This window comes from Eulemur rufifrons, chromosome 2, assembly GCF_041146395.1.
Source record: "Eulemur rufifrons isolate Redbay chromosome 2, OSU_ERuf_1, whole genome shotgun sequence".
Classification (NCBI taxonomy): domain Eukaryota; kingdom Metazoa; phylum Chordata; class Mammalia; order Primates; family Lemuridae; genus Eulemur; species Eulemur rufifrons.
In genome coordinates this window covers 75,340,833-75,363,045 of record NC_090984.1, presented here as the reverse complement: position 1 = coordinate 75,363,045, position 22,213 = coordinate 75,340,833, and the positions used below count along the sequence as shown (strand labels likewise).

Sequence of the window (22,213 nt, the reverse complement as noted above, 5' to 3'; positions counted from 1 at the left end):
TCTCCATCATTATACCTGCCTGGAGATTATATACTTAACTCCAGTGATACTTTCACTGCTCAAAATATTTGTAAACTTTCTCTTTGGAACTGTCTTAAGAACCAGTGCACATGAGACAGAGCACACACACACACACACACACACACCACACACACAACTCATCATTCAGAAAATCAGTCTCATTATTTTATAGTTACATCCTATTTTTGACCATAAATGGCAATACCCATCTTGATCACCCACCTTATTCACAAGACTTGACTCCAAATGGCTTTTGCTTGTTTCCAAAATTCAAATTCACCCTCAAAAGACGAAGATTTGCCACCACTGAGGATGTTCAAAATAGTGTGATGAAGGTTCTAAAGATAATTCCAAAAGTGCTTTGAGCAATGGCAGCATCATTGGGATAATGGTATAGCTTCCCAACGTGACTTCCTTGAAGGAAAGAACACTCATGTGGATGTGTAAGTTCTGGTATGTTTTTGAATTTTTAAAATAAATCATTCTTGTTCTCTGATAGTCACATCTCTTAGATGAGGGAAATAAAACGTAAGTAAGCATAATATTAAATATAAGTTTAAACTCTCTAGAAACAGCACCATTCAAAATATTTCCCCACATGTATTCACCACCTTTTACAAACCTTACATTATACACTTTAAAAAATGGAGTACTATAATTACAACACAGAAGTACTGTCAATTAAAAAAAAATCAGTAGTCCATTAACAGGCCCTACATTAAGATGCATGGTAAGTATACAAAGTTGCTTAATTTTTCTTACCTGTAAACAAGGGTGTCATCAAAAGTACCATTGTACTGGATTTGAAACATACGTATTCCAGGGATATTTCTTTGAAAATTGAATTTAAGCAGTGCCGTTGATGATGTTGCCTCTGCCACCACAATTTTATCTTGACTCATTTTAGTATCACCATTACTACTGCTTGCATTAGACCCTGACTTGGTAGAAGTTGAGATATCTGAAGAACCGGGATCAGGCTCATGGATATGGTTTGTACTGTTTAGTAAGTGAGGGAGCTTAATTATATGAAGATCCACTGTTTGTGTTGCTTCCCCAGCAGGATTGGAAGCAATGCAGGTAAAAGCACCTGTATCCTTTACAGTTGTTATAAGAATGTCAAGTGTTCCATTATCATACACCAGAGATCTTGTTGCATTTGAAATAAGCTTCCCTTCAGGAGAAATCCAGTGAATTGCAGGTTCAGGGTCTCCCCTGGCTTTGCACCTCAGTGTTGCCCTTTGACCCTCCAAGACTCTCATTTCATGTGTGTGACGTGTAATGAGAGGAGGCTCACACAAAAACTCTTCCTCAGGAATTGACCAAAAGTAGCGGCCAGTTAAAAGTGCAGGAGAAGCACAGGTCTCTAGGTCATCTTCTCTGGACAGGCGCCTCAACCACAACAATTCACAATTGCAATGCAAAGGGTTTCCACCAAAACTCAATGCAAAAGTAGATGGGCTTATGATTCCTGAGGTTGCCAGTACCTGAGCTCGCTGAAAGAGAGGATCAGGTGGTAGCTTCTGCAATTTATTTGATGTTACATCTAATCGAGTCATCTTGTGTAAGTGGGAGAAAGTCCCCTTGGGAATGTTGTCAATCATATTGTGATCCAGACTAAGGGTGTGCAAGCTAACCATCTTCTCAACAGCATCCCAAGGAATGGTTTCTAGATTATTATATGACAGATCAAGCTCCTCAAGGGCAAATACATCATCAAATGCTGTAGAAGAAATTAAAGTCAGCTGATTGTTGTTCAATATCAAATGATGGAGATTGGAAAGACCACTGAACATATCATTTGTGATTTTAGTCAATCTGTTGCTATTCAAATGCAAAGCCCTCAAATTTCGTAGGTCAGCAAATGCATGAGGTGTAATAAAACTTATTGTATTCCTGGATAGAGTCAGGTCCACCAAGCTGGTCATGTTGGCAAAATCTTTCCTTTTAATATTTGTAACAAAATTGTCTGCCAACCGCAGTTCCACAGTTCTTCTGTCAATGTTTGGTGGAACAAATAAAAGCCCTTTCTTGGCACAAAGGGTTGCAAGATTAGGAGACAAAATTTGACAGACACAACGCTTTGGACAGATCTGAGCTCTCACTGCTATGCCAATGAAAAACAAATAAAAAAGAAATTTTTCCATTGTAGATCAGATTTAAGAGCCTGTAAGAGAAGACACAAAATATAGTATTAGCATCCCATCATTTAATTAACATTGATGTTCCTACAGAATAATATTTTAATGCAATTTTGAATATGGAAGTATTTTTGTTTATATAAGAAAAAGTATTTATATTTACTCAGTACTAATGGGTACTAGAGATGAATAATATACCATTCATGGTTTCATAGGATTTAAAATGAAATGAAAAAACAAAGAATTCAAAAGGTTATTATAATTATTTAAATTAAGTGCCATTTTTGAAATAAGTACAGGGAACGCCATGGATGTACAAAAAACAGAAATTCAACCCAGACTAGAGGGCTAGGAGTTTAAGAAAACTTCCCCAAAATCCTGAAAGACATCTTGTTTCATAATGAAGTTCAAAAAATGAGAGGTGTGGGGGGAGGGGATGGGCGTATACCTACATGATGAGTGTGATGTGCACTGTCTGGGGAATGGACATGCTTGAAGCTCTGACTCAGGGGGATGGGGGGGGAATGGGCAATATACATAACCTGAACTTTTGTACCCCCATAATAAGCTGAAATAAAAAAAAATAAATAAAAATTTATAATGGATATTCAGATGGTGAAAATTTACATAATGATGGACATCTGTATACAATATACAATATATGCATGTACATGTTGACACACACAGATTAAAAAAAAATGAGAGGCATATTTAAAGATTTACAAGTAGTTCAAATCAGTTGCCTAAATAGAAACAATAAATGACAGTATTTGTTATTGAGTTAACCTTGTAGCATAACCTTTGAATATAATTAATTACTGATTAAATTTTTCATCTTTATAAACTATCTTGACATAGTTTAACTTTCACATTCTAACTGCAAATATAGGATCTTATGCTAAAAAAAGGATAAGGCTGAAAATTTGCCACAATAGCTTCTAGTTTCCTACATTACAATATTGTACTAGTTATAAATGTGGGATTTTTGAAGATAATTTATGGAAATCATCGTCGAAATACTCAATGAGTTCAAGAAGATATAATATTGTTTTCTTTCTCTTAAAATCTTAATGCATTGGTATTTATCCAAATTTAATTTAAAAAATAAACACTTTGACAATTTCATTTTACAATTTGACCTTGAGTATATGCTATTGAAATCCATCTTCAAAAATAAAAATAACATATGTAATTAAATGTTCTCATACACTGCATGAAGTTTTAAATACCAAGTGGGAAAATAGCTGTAAAAATCACCCAAATTTTATTTGAATGTAAATGTGAAATATGGAATTATTCTAGAAATATTGTGCTTAGTTTTCTAAATAAAGCATATTTTTTATAACTGTGAATTATTTATGCCTATTTTATGCCATATTAAATGTGGTTGTAATTAACAAGAATAATCGTTTTCAACAAATATAGATAGAATCTCCTGTTCTTGACTAGTATTGAACTAGCTTTTCCATAATAAACAATGACAAAAGTACAAAAATATATAAAACATAGTTTTTAGATATTGGAACTGATCAAGCACAAAAATGTGATCCTTGAAATAGTAAATAAAAAATAAAACAAACCCTATAATTATTCCTGGAGACACTTTCCAAACCACTACACAAGAAGGAGAAACAAGGCTTGTTAAAGTGAAGAGACAGAGACTGGAGAGCAGAGAGTCTCAGGTGGCTTGAATCTGAGGGGCAGTGAGTGTATCAGAGAGGAGAGAGTTATTGAAGCAAGAGCTTCAGAAATCTATATAGGTGGAGACAGGATACTAACCATCCTGAAACAGTGATGAAAAGAGATGAAAAGAACGTGAACAAAAATCCAGTGACCTGTGGAACAATATTGAGAAGGCAAACGCAGACACAGACACACACACACACACACACACACACACACACACAAATTGCAGTATCAGAAGGCGGTGAGGCAGAAAAATAAAAAAACAAACAATTTTCCAAATGTGATACAAAGAATACCAATCTATAAACCCAACTCAACATAAAGAAATCATGCCAAGACACATCATAATAAAATTGCTGATAACTAGAGGGGGAAAAAAAAATCTTAGCAGCAGTCACAGAAATAAGACAGATTACGATAAAATAACGTGAACAAAATGAAAGTAACTGCAGACTCCTCACTGACTTCCCTTTGTAAATAAAGCGAGATGGCAGATAATGAAAATGTCTTTAAAGTGCTGCAAGAAGAAAGGAAAACTTATCAACCTAGATGGGGTTATACTTTTATAAAAGATGAAAACAAGGTAAAGAATTTTTAAAGAAACAAACTGAAAGTTTCATCACTGGCAGATCTGCACTATGAGGAATGTAAAGAATATTCTCTTTAGGCAGTAGGAAAATGAAATCAGATGGAAGAAACTTCAACCTTTACAAATGGATGAAGAACAACAGAGACGACATATCTGTAGATAAGTATAATTTTTTTTTTTTTTTTTAAGAGATGAGATCTTGTTCTGTTGCCCAGGCTGGAGTAATCATAGCTCACTCCAGCCTTGAACCTCTGAGTTCAAGTGACCTTCCCACCTCAGACTCCAGAGTAGCTGTGACTACAGGTGCAAGCCACCATGCCTGGCTAATTAAAAAAAAAGAAAATTATTTTAGAGATGGGGTCTTGCTAGGTTGCTTAGGTCTCGAACCCTTGGCCTTAAGGAGTCCTCCTGCTTCCACCTCCTCAGTAGTTGGGATTAGCAGAAATGTGGAAACAATTTTTAAAATTCAAATACTCTAAAATATGAAAAAAATTGTTAAATGTGCTTAACAGAAGACTGTACACAGGAAAAAAAAAAGTATCAGCATAATTTGAAAACAGATTAATAGAAAAAAATCTAAACTCAGACAAATTAAAAAACCTGAAAACGCAGAACAGAAAGTTGAGATAATGGTGCAAAATAAATATTAGAAGTGATAATAGCTGAAAAGATTTCAGAGTTGATGACATTAATGATCTAAAAAGACAAATACAGCAGATAGACATAAAAATAATTACATCTAGATGTAAGAATAAATTTCTGAAAGCCAAATATAAAGAGAAAATTCATTAAAAAAGACATTACTTATATGGAGACTAACCACACAAACTGTAACTGAATTTTCCTCATAAAAAGTAAGCCCACCCTCATGGAACAATATATTTAAAATTCATAAATTAAAAAAAAGAAGGAAAAAACCCTGTAACCAAGAATTTTATGTCTAATAAAAATATCCTTCAAAATTAGCTTAAAAATATTCACAGGTAGGCAAAGTGCAAGAAAAATTTATCTCAGGTATTCTCTATAAGACATAAAGAAAGCAGTTCGCCAGTATAGAAGGAATAGAGAGATAATGGACCCTTTGGGAAAATATAAAATCGATTCCAAAGTGGTAGTCGTAATCCTAAAATATATCAAAAATCTTAAACACAAATGGAGTGTAAAATTAAAGGCAAAGACTATTTGTATGACTAAAATAGCCAGGTCATCCATAAAGCATTTAAAAGAATACACTTTGAAAATAAAGTCATGGACAATTGAAAGTTAAAGTCTTGAAAAGATAAGTCATGAAAACACTGGGCATAAAAAATCTGGTTTGGCTGTAAGTTAAAAAAAAGGCAAAGAGTATACCAGAGATAAACAGAGGCATTTTAGAGAAAAAAACAAGGAATTCATCAAGAAACCATGAAAACATTGAATGTACATGCACTTAACAACAGAGCTTCAAAATATCAGAAACAACATGTGGCAGAACAAAAGGGAAATTTTTTAAAATCCACAATTATAACTGGAGATACAAACTCTTCTTTGTCATTAATTGGTAGAATAAACTGAAGAAAAAATGAGAAAAGTAGCTATAAAAGATTTGCATAGAACCATAACACTATCAATCAACCTGACCTAATTTACAATTATAGAACACAAATTCAGTAAATACAGACTACACATTCTTTTTAGGCACCCATGGAACTTTACTAAGATAGTCTGTGTAACAGAACATAATTCTCAAAATATATAAAATAATTTAAATCATATTGAACATATCTGGCCACATGACATTTTATTATAAATCAATAAAAACAAAATACTAAGAAATGCTAAAATGTTTGGAAAATTTAAAATTATATGCATCAAAGAAAAAAATCACAAGGAAAAATAGCTAATATTTTCAGTTGAATGAAAATGAAAACAAAGTATAGTGATTCATGGTATAAAAAAGCTGTGTGTTTTTATGGTGGGTCAGACTGAATGTATTAGAAAGAAAACATGCTTTGAAATCAATTATAAAGACTTCATATCTAAAAATGTAGAAAACAACAAAAAAGCAAATTAAACCCAAAGTAAACAGAAAAAAGGGAATCATTAATATAAGAGCAGAAATCAATACAATATAAAGGAAGACAGAAAAATTAGGAAAATACACAAAATCATAAGTTGGCTTTTAGGTTGATAAAATTGATCTATCCACACAAGAAAATTAAGATAAAAATAAAAGAAAAAGATTGCCAATGAGAATAAAAATGAGACAGCAATACAAACCCCATGTCATGCCAATAAACTTGACAACTTAGATGAAATGGACAAATTCATTATAAAGCACAAATTACCAAACTAACACAAGAAAACACATAGAAAAAATACATAAAAGATATGAACAACATCACATGTATTAAAGAAACTGAATTCAAAATCAAAATCTTCCCACAAAGGTAATTCCAGATCAAGGTTGAGATCTATGTATCTATTATCATTTAAATATAGTACATGATAAACTATATAGAGATAATTTATATATATAATCACATCTAATTAAATATGTGTGTGTATATATATGGAGAGAGAGAGAAAAGAAGATGGAAAAGAGGGGGAAAGCAAACGGTAAATTTGAGTATTTGCTAATTTGGGGAAAAGGTATGCAGAAACTCTTCATGCTATTCTTGCAACATTTTAGTAATCATTAAAAGGTGATTAAATTTTTAAAAAGGAAATAGGGTTTTTTTGCATTGTTTTTCCAAATATGGGTTCAAAAGGAAGAATACATAAAATGGCACATCAGTAGTTAATTAGAACTTACCCATATTTTAGAAACATATCTTCTTAGCTCTGTCATATATATTCAAAGATGTGATTCTACTCTACCTAAAATTTTGTTTCCTATTTCATAACCTGATTTACTTTTTATCATCAGGCAACATATACAAATCACTACAGATACGGTGATTTAGAAAATAAGAGTAAGTATAGAATTAAATGTGGACCACTCTCTTAACTCTATGTTTAATTTCTGTTTGATAGGAATGTTTGATTTTTTCTCACTGATTTTCCTGAGTCCTATCAAAAAGTGGGCAAAGGACATGAATAGAAATTTTTCAAAAGAAGACAGAAGAATGGCCAAAAAACATATGAAAAAATGCTCAACATCTCTAATCATCAGGGAAATGCAAATCAAAACCACAATGAGATATCACTTAACTCCAGTGAGAATGGCCTTTATCAAAAAGTCCCAAAACAATAAATGTTGGCATGGATGAAGAGAGACAGGAACACTCATACACTGCTGGTGGGACTGCAAACTAGTGTAACCCCTATGGAAAGCAATATGGAGATACCTTAAACAGATACAAGTGGACCTACTATTTGATCCAGGAATCCCATTACTGGGCATCTACCCAAAAGAACAAAGGACATTCTATAAACAAGACATCTGCACTGGAACATTTATAGCAGCACAATTCACAATTGCAAAGATATGGAAACAACCCAAGTGCCCATCAATACATGAGTGGATTAATAGAATGTGGTATATGTATACTACGGAGTACTACTCAGCTATAAGAAACAATGGTGATATAGCACCTCTTGTATTTTCCTGGATAGAGCTGGAACCCATTCTACTAAGTGAAGTATCTCAAGAATGGAAAAATAAGCACCACATATACTCACCATCAAATTGGTTTCACTGGTCATCACCTAAGAGCACATCCAAGAATAACATTAATAGGGTGTTGGGCAGATGTGGGGGGGATGGGTGTATACATACATAATGAGTGCGATGCCCACCGTGTAGGGGATGGACACGCTTGAAGCTCTGATTCAGGGGGGAAGGAGGGGCAAGGGCAATATACGTAACCTTAACTTTTGTACCCCCATAATATGCTGAAATAAAAAAAAAATTCTGTTTGAGACGTCTAAGTAATGAATACCAACATATAAATTGTTTTTAATGAGATTTTTCAAGTTATTAGGACAAAATGGAGATTTCAAAGTTTGTAAAAGATAGTAGTTAAGAGATCATGTAAAGAAGCATAGTTTTCATTTGCTATATTTATAAACTAATCCTTGACATATTTATTAAATTAATATATAGCTACTTGAAAATATTAATGTGAATGGAAGAGAAGAATAATTGTCATGCTTTCCTGGAATTAATAATTTAAAAAGTAATAAATATCATCAAACACAGTATCCTTATTTTTATTAATATCTAGTTAAGTAAAACTATTTTAAACATGATCTGTCGCTTTCTCTAAATAGTTAAATGCAAACATCACAGACAGATTTTTATTAAATATTTGAGTGGGGCTGTAACTTAGTAAATAGTGATACAGTGCAGCTCTTTAGATAATATTTACTCATCTCTATATTATATTCTTTCAAGCAAATTCCTTTCAGATACAAAGTGACACATTTATAAAGAAAGAAGAGTCTATCACACAACAAACTGGAAAATAATTTTCTAGCATTGCATCCATCTTTCAGCTCATGGCTATTACATAACACATGCTCAAGAGAGTCAGTATGTATTTGGCAACCAGAATGGAATATACAAGCAAATTTGGACTTTACAACAAACTGAGAGTATAATCTAGTCTCTGAAGAAACCAATATGGTAGCAATTTATATGTTGAGTTAAAGGAAAGCTACCGGGCTCCTCTGGAGCTGTCTTGCCATCATTCAGCAGAACTCTATCAATTCAGTTAGTGCCCCTTTGCCCAGACCAATGCCTAAGGACAAATACTAATGCCTGTTGATGCTGAGGAGTTGTTTTAGGATGTGTTGAAATGGTTATAGTACTGTAAAGGATATTTCATAATATAGTTCAGGTAGTGAAACACACTTAATAGTTTTATTTCAAATATTTTAGTTTTTCTGCCTAATTGTTTTTCTAGAGAGACTATCAGTGCTAACATTTTAACTTTATTCTCTTTTAAAACACATACTGAGGATATTATGATTGAACCTGTTAAGTCCAAGCCTCAAAACATGACATGTATTATACAGAACAATTATCTTTTGGTCCTTGATTATAAGAGTCATTAGTAAAATTCCTAAGCACACTCAACATAATAAACTCTTAAAATTCACCTATGCATCAGTTCATTCATTCTTTCTTTTTTTTTAATTTCAGAATATTACAGGGGTTACAAATGTTTTGGTTACATGGATTGCTTTTTGTACTGTTTGAGTCAAAGTTATAAGTGTGCCCATCACAAAGATAGTGTACGTTGCACCTGTTAGGTATGATTTCACCCATCTCCACCTCTTCTCTCCTACCTGGATTATTTCCATTGAGTTTTACTTTTATCTGTGCATGAGTGGTGATCAGTTAGTTCCAATTTAATAGTGAGTACATATGGTGTTTGTTTTCCCATTCTTGAGATACTTCACTTAGGAGAATGGTCTCCAGTTCTATCCAGTTGTTGTAAAAGGTATTAATTCATTTTCTATGGCTGAGTAGTATTCCATGATATACATATACCACATTTTATTAATCCTCTTATGAACTGATGGACACTTGGGTTGATTTCATTTCTTTGCGATTGTGAATTGTGCTGCAATAAACATTCTAGTGCAAGTGTTTTTTCATAAAATGACTTTTTTTCCTTTGGGTAAATACCCAGTAGTGGGACTGCTGGATCAAATCGTAGGTCTACTTCATTCTTTCATTATTTTTCAGAAAGATGTATTTAGTACCGGCAATACATACAAGGTACTTTGACAGAATCTACTAAAATCAGGTTAGAATTTGTATAGGACAAGTATGTATACAATCAACACTGATGGCAGACTATGAAAGTTTTGACTTAGATATCTTTTGATATTTAAATTTATACAGTTCAAATGGGTTTGTGAGTTCTTAATATAGCATTCTGTAATTTTTGGTCTCAACATGTGTGCATACACATATATGTATTTTTAACATGATGTAATATATAAATATTATTTATATAAATTGACTACAGATAAATAACAACTTACATAAACAAAGTAAGTAATTAAAAATATAATAGCATTCATTGAGCATAAGTAAACATAAAGGAAGTAATGGTCTGTTTATTTTGTCAATGATAAACTAATTTTGAGATTGTGATAATTTATAATTAAGCCAATTCACTGAGTGGAAAAGTTGCCATGCTCACTCTAACTTGTAGATGTACAAATACTTCAGCAATTCTTTGCTTCCCAAAATTGAGGTAACGGCTATACATAGAGATTTTTAACGTATTTTAAAATATTTATTTATATTAATTTTGTTAGCTTACATTAGAAAGCTAAAACAGGCTTGTTATATTATGTACTTATTGTACCAAATCCTATTTAATCCTTGCTCAACTGCATATAGTTATTTTTATTCCCATTTTATATATTAAAATCAAATTTGAGAAATTCCCTCAAGATCATATAGAAAGTAAACAAAGAGGTATGTTTAAGAGAGAGAGATATCTATTTCCAAAATCCATGCTCTTTCTAGTTTATGTTGCTAGTGGCAAATATTATGCATATTGTGTTTTTCTGATTATGTAGCACTTTCACATAAAAGATTGTTAATTCTTACAACGATGACTCTTTAAATTCATCAAGTCATGTACTTATTTGTTTTCTTGATGTCTCTTCATAATTGAATTACATATAAAATGTGCTAGCAGATTATTGTGGTAAAGACTTAAGAGCATAGGAGAAGGCAACTAAAATGACACATTGAACTACAAGTCATTCATTTTTCTTTGGTATGTCAAGATATGACTAATGTCACCCAAATGCTTTAATCCAGAATGATAAATATTCTTTTAAGTATATAAATTCCACCTTACAGAAAGGGGAGTGATTTATGTATATAAAAAGGTCTGAGTATTCTCTCTCTGGTATAAACTGAGTTGTCACCTACTTTACCTGCTAGAAAGTCTCCCTATAGAGACTATATTGTTATTAAGAACTCATGGATCCTGAGAGGAAATGCTACTAGGAACTGTGAAGGTGAATGTATTTTCTCTTGCAGAAAATAGGTTGAGGAGAAAAAGCAGCCTAGAGCAGCCCAGTGCTAAGTGGCTGTGAAGATTTCCAGCAGTTCTGGAACAGCAGTAGGCTAGAGTTGAGTCAGCTGGCACAAGTGGCAAATGGTTCTTTGAAATTAATTTCCATTGATTTTGAGCTCTCCTTATGAATGTTCAAAAGTAAGTGGGAAATATTTGGGAAGGAGGGAGTAATGCATACAGAAAAGAGGAAGATAACTTATATTTAAAACTTTAATTAAGCCAGTAGTGCCTCTGAGGGATAAGTATAATTAATCCACAGAGAGAACGGTTATTTGTTTTGACAAATAACTTGATAATCCACTTTGTATGTAAAAGATGAGTTTCCCAAGGTGTAGCTTTTAAAGGTGCAGTGAAACAAGGGATAGCCAGATTCCTCTGATTGATTAAATTAAATTAAAATGCTTTAGGGAAGAGGAGAGAGGACTGGAGAAAATATAGAAAGAGGCAATATTATGTGTAAATGGTGGACTTCACATAAATAAGCAGAGGTAAGGAATCTCTCAGATAAGGGGTATCTTGTTTGCTGTGACATTACACTGCTGCTTCCCATCAATGTCCAAACTGAGGAAGTTTGCTCCAATATATCCATGCTTTGTGGCAAGCATGAAGCATCAAGGTAACAAGAGCTTACATTCCATGTCATTGAATGATGAGGAATCTGAATCTCAGTGAAGGTCTGAAGACGTTATTAGGTGTCTAAGATTCCAACCTGGATTTAAGGTACCAGGTTCTTTTCCTACTGGATCTCATTGCAGGATAATCAAGCTTCAGTGGACACAGGGGAGATGATAAGTTCACAGATGGAACAGTGTCACAAATGTGAAATGCAATGAAATCACCATCCTCCTATCTCAGTGCAGTAGATGACCCCTGTTTTGTTCCAATTTCCAAGAATATAGCAGCTCCCTCTCCATAATTCACCTTGATTTATGACAACTTGAAAGGGCATAATAAAGGTTATAATACGAATTTCAATGCTATCATCAGTGTTTCAAATACAGTAAATGATTTAGTACTTTACCCACTCATTTCTTGAAATTCTGAAAGGTGAATCTCTGACACTTTGAATGTCATACTATCCATTGTAGTTCAGTTTCCCTAAGGTATTTAACATTTGATGTAACTGTAGTCCCTGTGCTTATATTGGCTCTATTGTGCTGTTGCCATAGCAATTAAAGACGTACAGTCAGTCATGGGGCCCTGCAAAAAGTATGATCATCAGCACAGAGATGTATGACAGGATTCAGGCATTTAGAAATATGGATAATTCGTCATAAAAAATGTCGTTCAGACTTTTTCTTGATATTATTGTGGGCATCAAAATAGTTTAGTTATCTCCAACAGAAAATCTAATTGAATAGCTGAGATTCAGTGAAGCTGAAAAAAATGGAAAAAGAAAGACAGACACACAGAAGGAAGAAAAATGAATTTACTGAAGGTTTAAATACTAAATATGTGTGCGGGTGGAAAGTTCCGGCAGTACTCCTACAGAAATATTTTACAAACTAATACCATATGGAATCTTTTATATCACTGAAAGCAATCTCTCTCACTCTCCCTCCTTCCTTCCCTCCCTTTCCTTCTCTCTCTCCCTCTTTCCCTCTGTCTCTCCTCTCTCCATTTCTCTATGTCTCTCTCCATCTCTCTCTTCCTCCCTCAGGGACATTCAGGATATTTTATTGTATTTTGAGCAGTGCACTCTCCTATTCTATTCCTAAAGAAAACATTACGTAAAATGTGAATGATTCTCAAGTGTTTTTGAGATTTGAGTTTGTATTTTTTTTCAAATCCCATACTATACCTGAAAATAGGAGCAAGGAGCAGTTTTATTCACCTAACATGTACATAAACTATTTAACAAAATACCTGGCCCAGGATAGATACTCCCTAAGTAGAAGCAGAAGCAGCAGCAGCAGCAGTCATCAAAGCAGCAGCATGGCAAGTAAGAAGAATAACAATGTGGAGATCCTGTCACTAACTTTGGGGTATACTATGATACATCAACTTAGTGAATTTTTAACCAGGATATGAAATTGATTATGAATCATAATGAAGCAGAATTTAGACAGGTGCTTATTGAAAAATCAGTATAAACTTCACACATATATTTTATGTATATACAAATCTATATGTGTATCTGTGTGCACACTTGTGTGCCCGTGTATGTGTGCATGTAAGGAAGTAGTAGTTGCCTGTACAATATTCATTCTTCCCTTATTTAGAAACAGAACCCAATTTTTTCCTGTCATATTGCTTCTCAGAATGGTTTATTTTCTATTTTCTTTTCCAAGTAGGTATACTCATGTGAATCACTCTTCCCAATGATATGTATATGAAAATGTTGAGATTTTTATAGAAGGCTGCCAAAAGAGAGATGACTGAAATGGGGTCTGCCCTGCTTGTCCTCTTGTCTGTCTGCCTCCTTCTGAACTACAATATGGATGTGATGTCTGAAACTCTAGGAGCAAACTTGGACACTGAGGTGACCTGGAAGATGAGTCATAAGCAAGGACTATAAAGGAAGCATTCCTGATTGTCACAGATTTGCTCTACCAGCTTGAGATTACCTTCCAGCATGTTTAAACTGTGATTTTGAAAAGTCTCTGTTATCCATAGCCAAACTAATCTCAACTGGTTACAGTATGATTTTTCAAACATAAATGTATCAAATATGAATTTGCTAAAAGTGACTAGAAAGAAACAGAGTGTATATTCAAGTCTGTATGTCTACAGATACTTCAGAATTTTTTTAAAAAGTATGTACATATTTTCTATAACATTAAAAAAAATTAACCCTAACTTTTATTCCTTTCATACTAAATCATTCATGTTAGCAATGAGTCATAACCACAAAAGTTATCTATTAATTGAGAGATTTTTAAGTTATTGTTCTAAGCTATAAATAAAATAGTTAAAACAAATATTTTGTGATGATCAAAGTGACTAAACATAGTTAACATGCATCTTTCATCTATCAGCAGACAGACATTATTCTTTTAGTCCCTGAAGTATTTTTTGATAGTAAGTTAGTTAGGAAATGTTATTAATTATTTCAAGCTAATCAAATAATATTTTATATATAATCAGGTATTGGGCCAATTACAGATATTCTCTGACCATGAGAATGTAACATAAAAATAGCTTTCAGACTTGATGATTGGTTAAACTGTGGGGTAAGCACAAATGTTGGCTGACTTCCTCAACTTTGGCTTGGGTAAAAGAGTGGATGGGGTGGTATTAATTAAAATACAGAATGTAGGGGGAAAAAAGGTTGAGATATGATGAGATATAATAATGAATTTCACATGGAATAATCTATTTTTGAAGGTGTCTGTCTTGTTTAAGTCAGGGCTGGAAAGATGTTGAAATAAATGATATGGGTATTAAAATCTATGAGAATCCAAACCTTGATGGATACAATGGATATGGCTGGTTTGCAGACAGCAAATGTGTTATTTTAAATTTCTTGATAGCACTCTATTGTCTAAATGTGGGAGTTTTTTTCACTGTTATTTATTTATTATTATACAAAATAATGATTATATTTGATCTGATGATTTTCAGTTGTCAATTGGCAAGACTACTGACACAAGCATATTTTTTATGAGATAAACATAGTATCTACTATTTATCTCTAGGATTTTGAAAATAGAACCAGATAGATTTTTAATAATGCACTCACCCCTCACTTTTTCCAGTTTCTAGTTTGCTGATTTCTAGTTGAGACAACTGAGGCCCATGTTATTTGTCAGACATTAGAGTTTTTAAGACCTTAAAAATTAGACAAATACAATAAAAATACTGATAAATATATAAAGATATATATACTGATAATCTAGTGTTTAAGTGAATCATATTAATAGTATACTTGATCAGATGGACCATGATACAGTTATGAAAAATCTTTAAGAGCTAAAAATCATAAGAAAAATATGTGTCACAATGTACGGTATGTCCCTGTCATTCCCACTCCCTGGTGTGTACACTCTTGTGTAATTTTCTCCCATTGAGTGTAGTGTAGTTAAAAGGTACAACTTGCTTCTAGCCAGTATATTAAATGGCGTTGATAAAGTGATTTTGCAGATATAAGATCTCTAATTATTTGATTTTTAAGTTAATAAAAAGAGGATTATCCTAGGCAAATAGCATATTGGGTGAGTCCTTTAAAAGAAGGTTTAAGCTTTTCTTGAAGTTTGAGGCTTCACGCAGCAGAAATTCTCTTGCTCCATTGTTGGCTTTGAGGAAGCAAAGTATCGTGATTCTATAGCAGCAAGGAAATGAATTTTACCAACAACCTGAAGGAGCGTGGAAGTGAGTTCTTTCCTATTAAAGCCTCCCAGTACAAACTCAACCAGGCCAACACCTTTATCTTAGCCTTGAGCAGAAGATCCAGCTAAGATGTGCCCAGACATCTAATCCATGGAAACTGGGAGATAATACATATATACTATGTACTGTTTTAAATTTGTGTTAAATTCCCAGCCATAGAAAAGTTTTTTATATGTATATATATATATTTAGATTTAAAAGTGAGCTATAAAATTAGATGTGCATTATGATCACAATTATATAGAAAACTAAAACTAAATATAATACTCAATAGAATTTTTATTTTGTTAATGTTGGGCTAGATAGTTTGGACTCTCTTTTAAGCTGAATGAAATACTAATGAAAAGCTTTTTAAAAAGCTGCATAAAGTTAACATAATGAGGTGTGCCAGTTTAATGTTGGGGAAACATAAGATGGCACAGAGGTTAGCTTACTTCTCCAAGCCAATTTTGCCCTGAGAGCTTTTCTGCTTATGAAAATGGAGACTTCCTAACAGACCTGTGGTGTCGCACGTGTGCCTAGGAGACATACAGAAAGTGTTTTAAGCAGCATTGTTTGTAATAACCCCAAACTGGAAACAACCAAGTTGTCTACCCAGAGTAGAATGGAAATATAAATTGAAGTTAATTAACAAGGAAAAACTATAAAGCAATGGAAACGAATGACTACTGCTCCAGGCAGCAACATGTTGTTTACAAGTATAGTATTGACAAAAGTAGCTAGACACAAAGGATTAAGTACTACTCTATTTATGTATAAATTTTAAAACCAGGGAGATATTCAAAAGGCGATGGAACCATAAACAAAAACAAGTCAAGTGATTAACATAAAATCTGAATTGTGTTTATTTGTCAAGGAATGGAGGGTATGTGGTCTCCATAGGAAATATAGGGTCTGGGGGTACTGGCATGTTTAATTTCCTACCTGAGAAGCAGGATATATGGGCATTCATTTCATAGTTACTCATTGTACTGCAAATGTGTGTTTTATGCACTTTTCAGTATGAATGATACAGTTCACAAAAAATGTTTAAAATTACTAAAATGTTGAAAAATAATCAAAGTGTCCTTTGAGAAACAATGGTCTTCATTCAAATGCTGCTTCTCATTTCAACCAAGTAGGTACCACTAAGGCTAGGGAAGGAGTCATGGGAGGGAAATGATGTGCTCTACACATTCCAGGGCACATTCTCTTTCTGGCATGTGTCAGTAGGTTCTTAGGGGCTCATTGGTATGCGCTCTTTGGAGAAGCCAAGTTTTAAGAATTTATTTAGGTTTTGTTATGTGAGTAAATGACTACTACCACTACTGTAACTGGTTAAATCAGAACTCTTAATGATCTGGCAAAATTTATTCATTGCTTTACTTGTGTCTGGGCTAAGCTTGAGGGAGCATGATAGTTTAAAATATTACTCAGTGAGGTATTTTTTTTACTATAATCCCTTAACCTTGATATCTCCTATTCAGCAGGTAGACAGACATAAAGAAAATTCAAAGAGAAATAAAGAAAAGTTAATTCTTATCTTATGAGCTTTGGAAGGCCTAGGTCCTGAAAAAAAAATTTTTTAATGTACCCTATTGCCACCTAGCTTGCTGTTACTTTTTGATTGCTTTTTTTTCCATCATAGAGGAAGATGATAAAAAATATTCTGGCCTAGAGGAAAAAAGTACAATGAAAAATACGTACACATGGACAGCACCACCATCATGAATATAAAAATTGTAGCAAAAGCATTCATGGATTCCAGGAGTTGAAGAAATCTATCCTATCTTTCTGTCCGGATTCCTGGAAGACATTTTTTCCCCACAAAAGTTCTTTTTGCAATCATGTAGATGAAGAAGAAATGAAGCAATACACTCAGTAGCGTAAGACAAAGAGGGAAGCAGGGAGGTAGAGTAGCAAGAGAGTGAGAGAAGTTGAGAACTGACAAATATAAAAGGTATGAATGAGGAGATTTGTCAGTCATTTCATCACTGAACAAAAATTGCAGGAATCTGGTTGGGATAAAACATCTAAGCTGATGGTAATATGGAGGTATATTATTATCTGAGAATCAGCTGGGATGATGTATAATACATAGTAAGCATCAACACCAATGTGGACTGATATTAATGACCTGTCAATCTATCATGATAAAAACCTGGTTGACATTCTGGATAAAAGAATGGGAAGGATTCAATAATCAGGTGAAAATAAGTTGAAATACAGAGATTTTTATTTACATAAAACACAGATCTCTTTTTATAAGTTGGAACATTTGTATTAAATCATTGTTTCCACCATGAGTGCATATACACAGAAATGTGTACATGTCTAAAATATATCAAATAACATTAAGATGGCATTATTATGTAAGTATTATTAAAATTGTTTTTAAACTTATAGAGTTTAAGTTAGTCATCAAGAGTCATAGTGCTATTAAAAAGTATATCTATGATTTCAAATGCATATATGTTTGAGTCTAAAGCCTGTGTTCCTAAATAGCATGTTATATCACCTTTACTGGAAATAGTCATATATCATAATTCAGCTCCTTTATAGATTTAAGAAGGCTAGTCTTAAAGCAATTTCTATAACTAAAGGCTCAGTGCCAATAATCTTGTCAATATACTTTTGGAAGACAGTTCTTTGTGATTTGGAGACTGTATCTCACTATATTAGACAAATTGCATTGACAACTACATAAATAAGAGCACTTGGTTCATATAATTATATCTAATATTATTCATCTAATAATATGATCTAGGTCATATCATGGATTCATTACATGAGATTGCTTATAGATCTTATAAAAGACAGCATTGTTAGATGTCTGCCTTACTGTTTTTAGAAATTGATAACCATGTGTTCAAATCAGGTATATTCAGTTTATCACATAAATGTAACTTGTTAATTATGTGATAATTTTAAATTCTGTGATTTGTTCTACACAGGAGCTTTTCTGTTTCATATTCATTGTTCAATAAGTAAAACAATAATGATAAAATTCAAACAAAATACAGAGGGTGTTTTCTTCTCTCTTCATAATAATATGAAACACTGCCTGGAGTTATCAGGGTGGGTTGAAGGAAAGGCACCTAGCTAAGTAATAAGACTGGGTATCATGGGAGTACAGCAAGCAGCTCACACAGTTTATTTGTATTTTTGGATATCCTTGGGCTAAGTTCATATATACCGCATGACTTGGGCTGAAATACCTTTCCTACTTATCTCATTGTAAGAGACCCAAGAGTAGAAAATTTAATAGTAGCAGTAACTCTGTAACCCTTAAAATGATAACTTGGACTTGGTCCTCAGTCATATCTGCCTTGAACCTACAAAAGCTGAGAAACTCCTTCAAAGGTTTTATACTTCTGTTCTCTTAGAGCCTAAGAAAGTCTGGTAACACAATACATTATTGTCAGAATTCCCAGGCAGAAAGAAATGTGGATGATGAAGAATGAATATACTTCCTTATATCATACAACAAAATTTAACTCGTAGGTCTAAATTTAAGACCTAACCCTATAAAACTCTTAGATAAAACAGAGTTTTATCTAAGAGGGAACAGCTTCTTATATATGACACCAAATTCTAAATAACTAAATAAAATGGCCAAATTGGAAGTTATCAAAATTAAAAACTGTTGTGCCATCAAGAGATACCATTAAGGAAAATGAAAAGACAGCCTACAGGATGGGAGACAGTATTTGGAAATCATATGTCTTATATGGGACTGGTACTGGAAATCATGTCTTATATGGGACTCTTATATGGGACATAATAATAAAAAGGAAACCTGATTATAATTGGGAAAATGATTTGAATAAATAAACATTTCTCCAAATAAGATATACAAATCACCAATAAATACATGAAAAGATGCTCAATTTTTAAAAATCAAAACAATAATGAGATACCACTTTGCATATATTATAATGGTTCCAATCAAAAAGAAAGACAATAACAAGCATTGGTGAACATGTGGAGGGATTAGTACTTTCATACATGGCTTATGACATTGCAAAAATGTGCAGCTACATTCAAAAAGTTAAAGATAATTGCTTAAAATGTTAAATACACAGTTACCACATGACCTTATAATTGCACTTCTAATTATATACCAGAGAAATGAAAACATGTTGACACAAAATTTTGTACAAAATTTGTGGAAGGAGTATTATTCATAACAGCAGAAATGTGGAAATAATCCAAATGTCTATTAACTGATGAATGTATTAATAAAATGTGCCATATTCACATAATAGCATATTATTTGGCAATAAAAAACAATGAGGTATTCAAATATGCTACAACATAAACGTCAAAATTATTATGCTAAATAAAAGAAGCCAGTCAAAAAAGAACACATATGATATTATTCCATTTATATGCAATGTCAAGAATAGACAAATACACAGAAACAGAAAATAGAGTAGTGGTTGTCCAGGATTGGAGATGGGGCATGGACAGTGTTGTTAAAGAGCATGTTTTTTTTTTTTTTTAATTGGGTGACAATAATATTCTAAAATTAGATTGTGGCCACGGTTGCACAACTCTGTGAATATACTAAAAGCCACTGGATGGTACAGTTTAAGTAAGTAAACTATATGGTATATGAATTATATCTCAATAAGTGTTCCAAAATAATGGTACACATTTAAAAAAAATCAATAGAATGTCTTTTCTTCCTTTGGGTAGATGCCAAGTAATGGGACTACTGGATCAAATGTAGTTCTACTTTTAGCTCTTTGAGGTGTCTCCGTTTTACTTTCCATAGAGGTTGTATTAGTTTTCAGTCCCACCAGCAGTGTATGAGTGTTCCTATCTCTCCACATCCACGCCAACATTTATTGTTTTGGGACTTTTTGATAAAAGCCATTCTCACTGGAGTTAAGTGGTATCTCATTGTGGTTTTGATTTGCATTTCCCTGATGATTAGAGATGTTGAGTATTTTTTCATATGTTTGTTAGCCATTAAGCTGTTTTTTGAAAAGTTTCTGTTCATGTTGCTTGCCCACTCTCTGATAGGGTTGTTTGATTTTTTCTTGCTGATTTTCCTGAGTTCTATATAGATACTAGTTATCAGCTCTTTATAGGATGTGTAGCATGTGAATATTTTCTCCCGTTCTGTAGGTTGTCTGTTTGCTCTCATGACAGTTTCCTTGGCTGTGCAGAAGCTTTTTAATTTAATCAGGTCCCATTTATTTATTTTTGTTGTTGCTGTGATTGCCTTTGGGGTCTTCTTTATAAATTCTAAAAGACATATGTACTAGAGTGTTTATAGCAGCACAATTCACAATTGCAAAGATGTGGAAACAATCCAAGTGCCCATGATGAGTGGATTAATAAAATGTGGTACCTGTATACCATGGAGTTCTCCTCAGCCACAAAAAGCAATGGTGATTTAGCACCTCTTGTATTACCCCTGGTAGAGCTGGAGCCCACTCTACTAAGTGAAGTATCACAAGAATGGAAAATCAAGCACCACGTGTACTCACCATCAAATTGGTATTAACATATCAACACTTATGTGCATGTTTAGTAGTAACATTCACCAGGTGTAGGGCAGATGGGGGGGAGGGGATGGGTATATTCACACCTAACGGGTGCGGTGCTCACCATTTGGGGTATGGACATGCTTGAAGCTCTGACTCAGGTGGGGCAAAGGCAATATATGTAATCTAAACATTTTTACCCCCATAATATGCTGAAATAAAAATAAATAAACAAATAAAATTTAAAAAGTCAATAGAAAAGTAAAATTCTATCAAAACAGACAAAAAGTTTAAAACTGTTTGTATTTTTCAGCCTAAAAAAAGGCAAAATAACTAATTTAGTTATCCTGTATCAAATTAAGAATATACGCTGTACAAGAAAATAAAGTACAACATAATATCTAATAGAGGAAAGAAATAAGAATCACAAGAGTTCTTCACTATTCTAAGGGAAAAATAACTAGAAAACACACAAGAGAGAAAAGGGGGAAAAAATGTATAACAGACTAGAGAAAGAGAAAGCCAATGCTAATATAGTATATTTAACCCAAAATGTATTAGTATTTATATGAAGTATAAATAGACTAAATATTCTATTATGGGTTGAATTGTGTTCCTTCAAAAAGTCGTATTAGGTTTTGAACTGTATTCCTCTCAGTACCTCTGACTGTGACCTTATCTGGAGATACGGTTATTGCCGATGTTTTTAGTTAAGATAAGGTCATAATCAAGTAGGATAGGTTCCTAATCCAATTTGACTTGGGTCTCCATAAAAAGGGGAAATTTGAAGACAGAGACACAGGGGGAACACCATGTGAAGATGAAAGTAGAAATCGGGATGATGTTTGTTCCAACCCAAGGAACACCGAAGATCTTCAGCAAACCACAAGAAGTTAGGCAAGAGGTGTGGAATAGCTTCTCTTTCACAGCCCTCAG

General features: G+C 33.2%; 1 protein-coding gene across 5 annotated transcripts in view; it reads right to left on the bottom strand.

The window, feature by feature from the left end:
• The window catches only part of LRFN5 (leucine rich repeat and fibronectin type III domain containing 5), a 238,722-nt gene that overhangs the window by 14,992 nt on the left and 201,517 nt on the right, over positions 1 to 22,213 (bottom strand). For all 5 annotated transcript variants that reach the window (XM_069464584.1, XM_069464581.1, XM_069464583.1 and 2 more), the window contains one exon: positions 784 to 2,188. In XM_069464584.1, coding sequence (XP_069320685.1) covers positions 784 to 2,168 — 1,385 coding nt within the window. In that variant the 5' untranslated portion in view covers positions 2,169 to 2,188. The remainder of the gene's footprint in view (positions 1 to 783; positions 2,189 to 22,213) is intronic.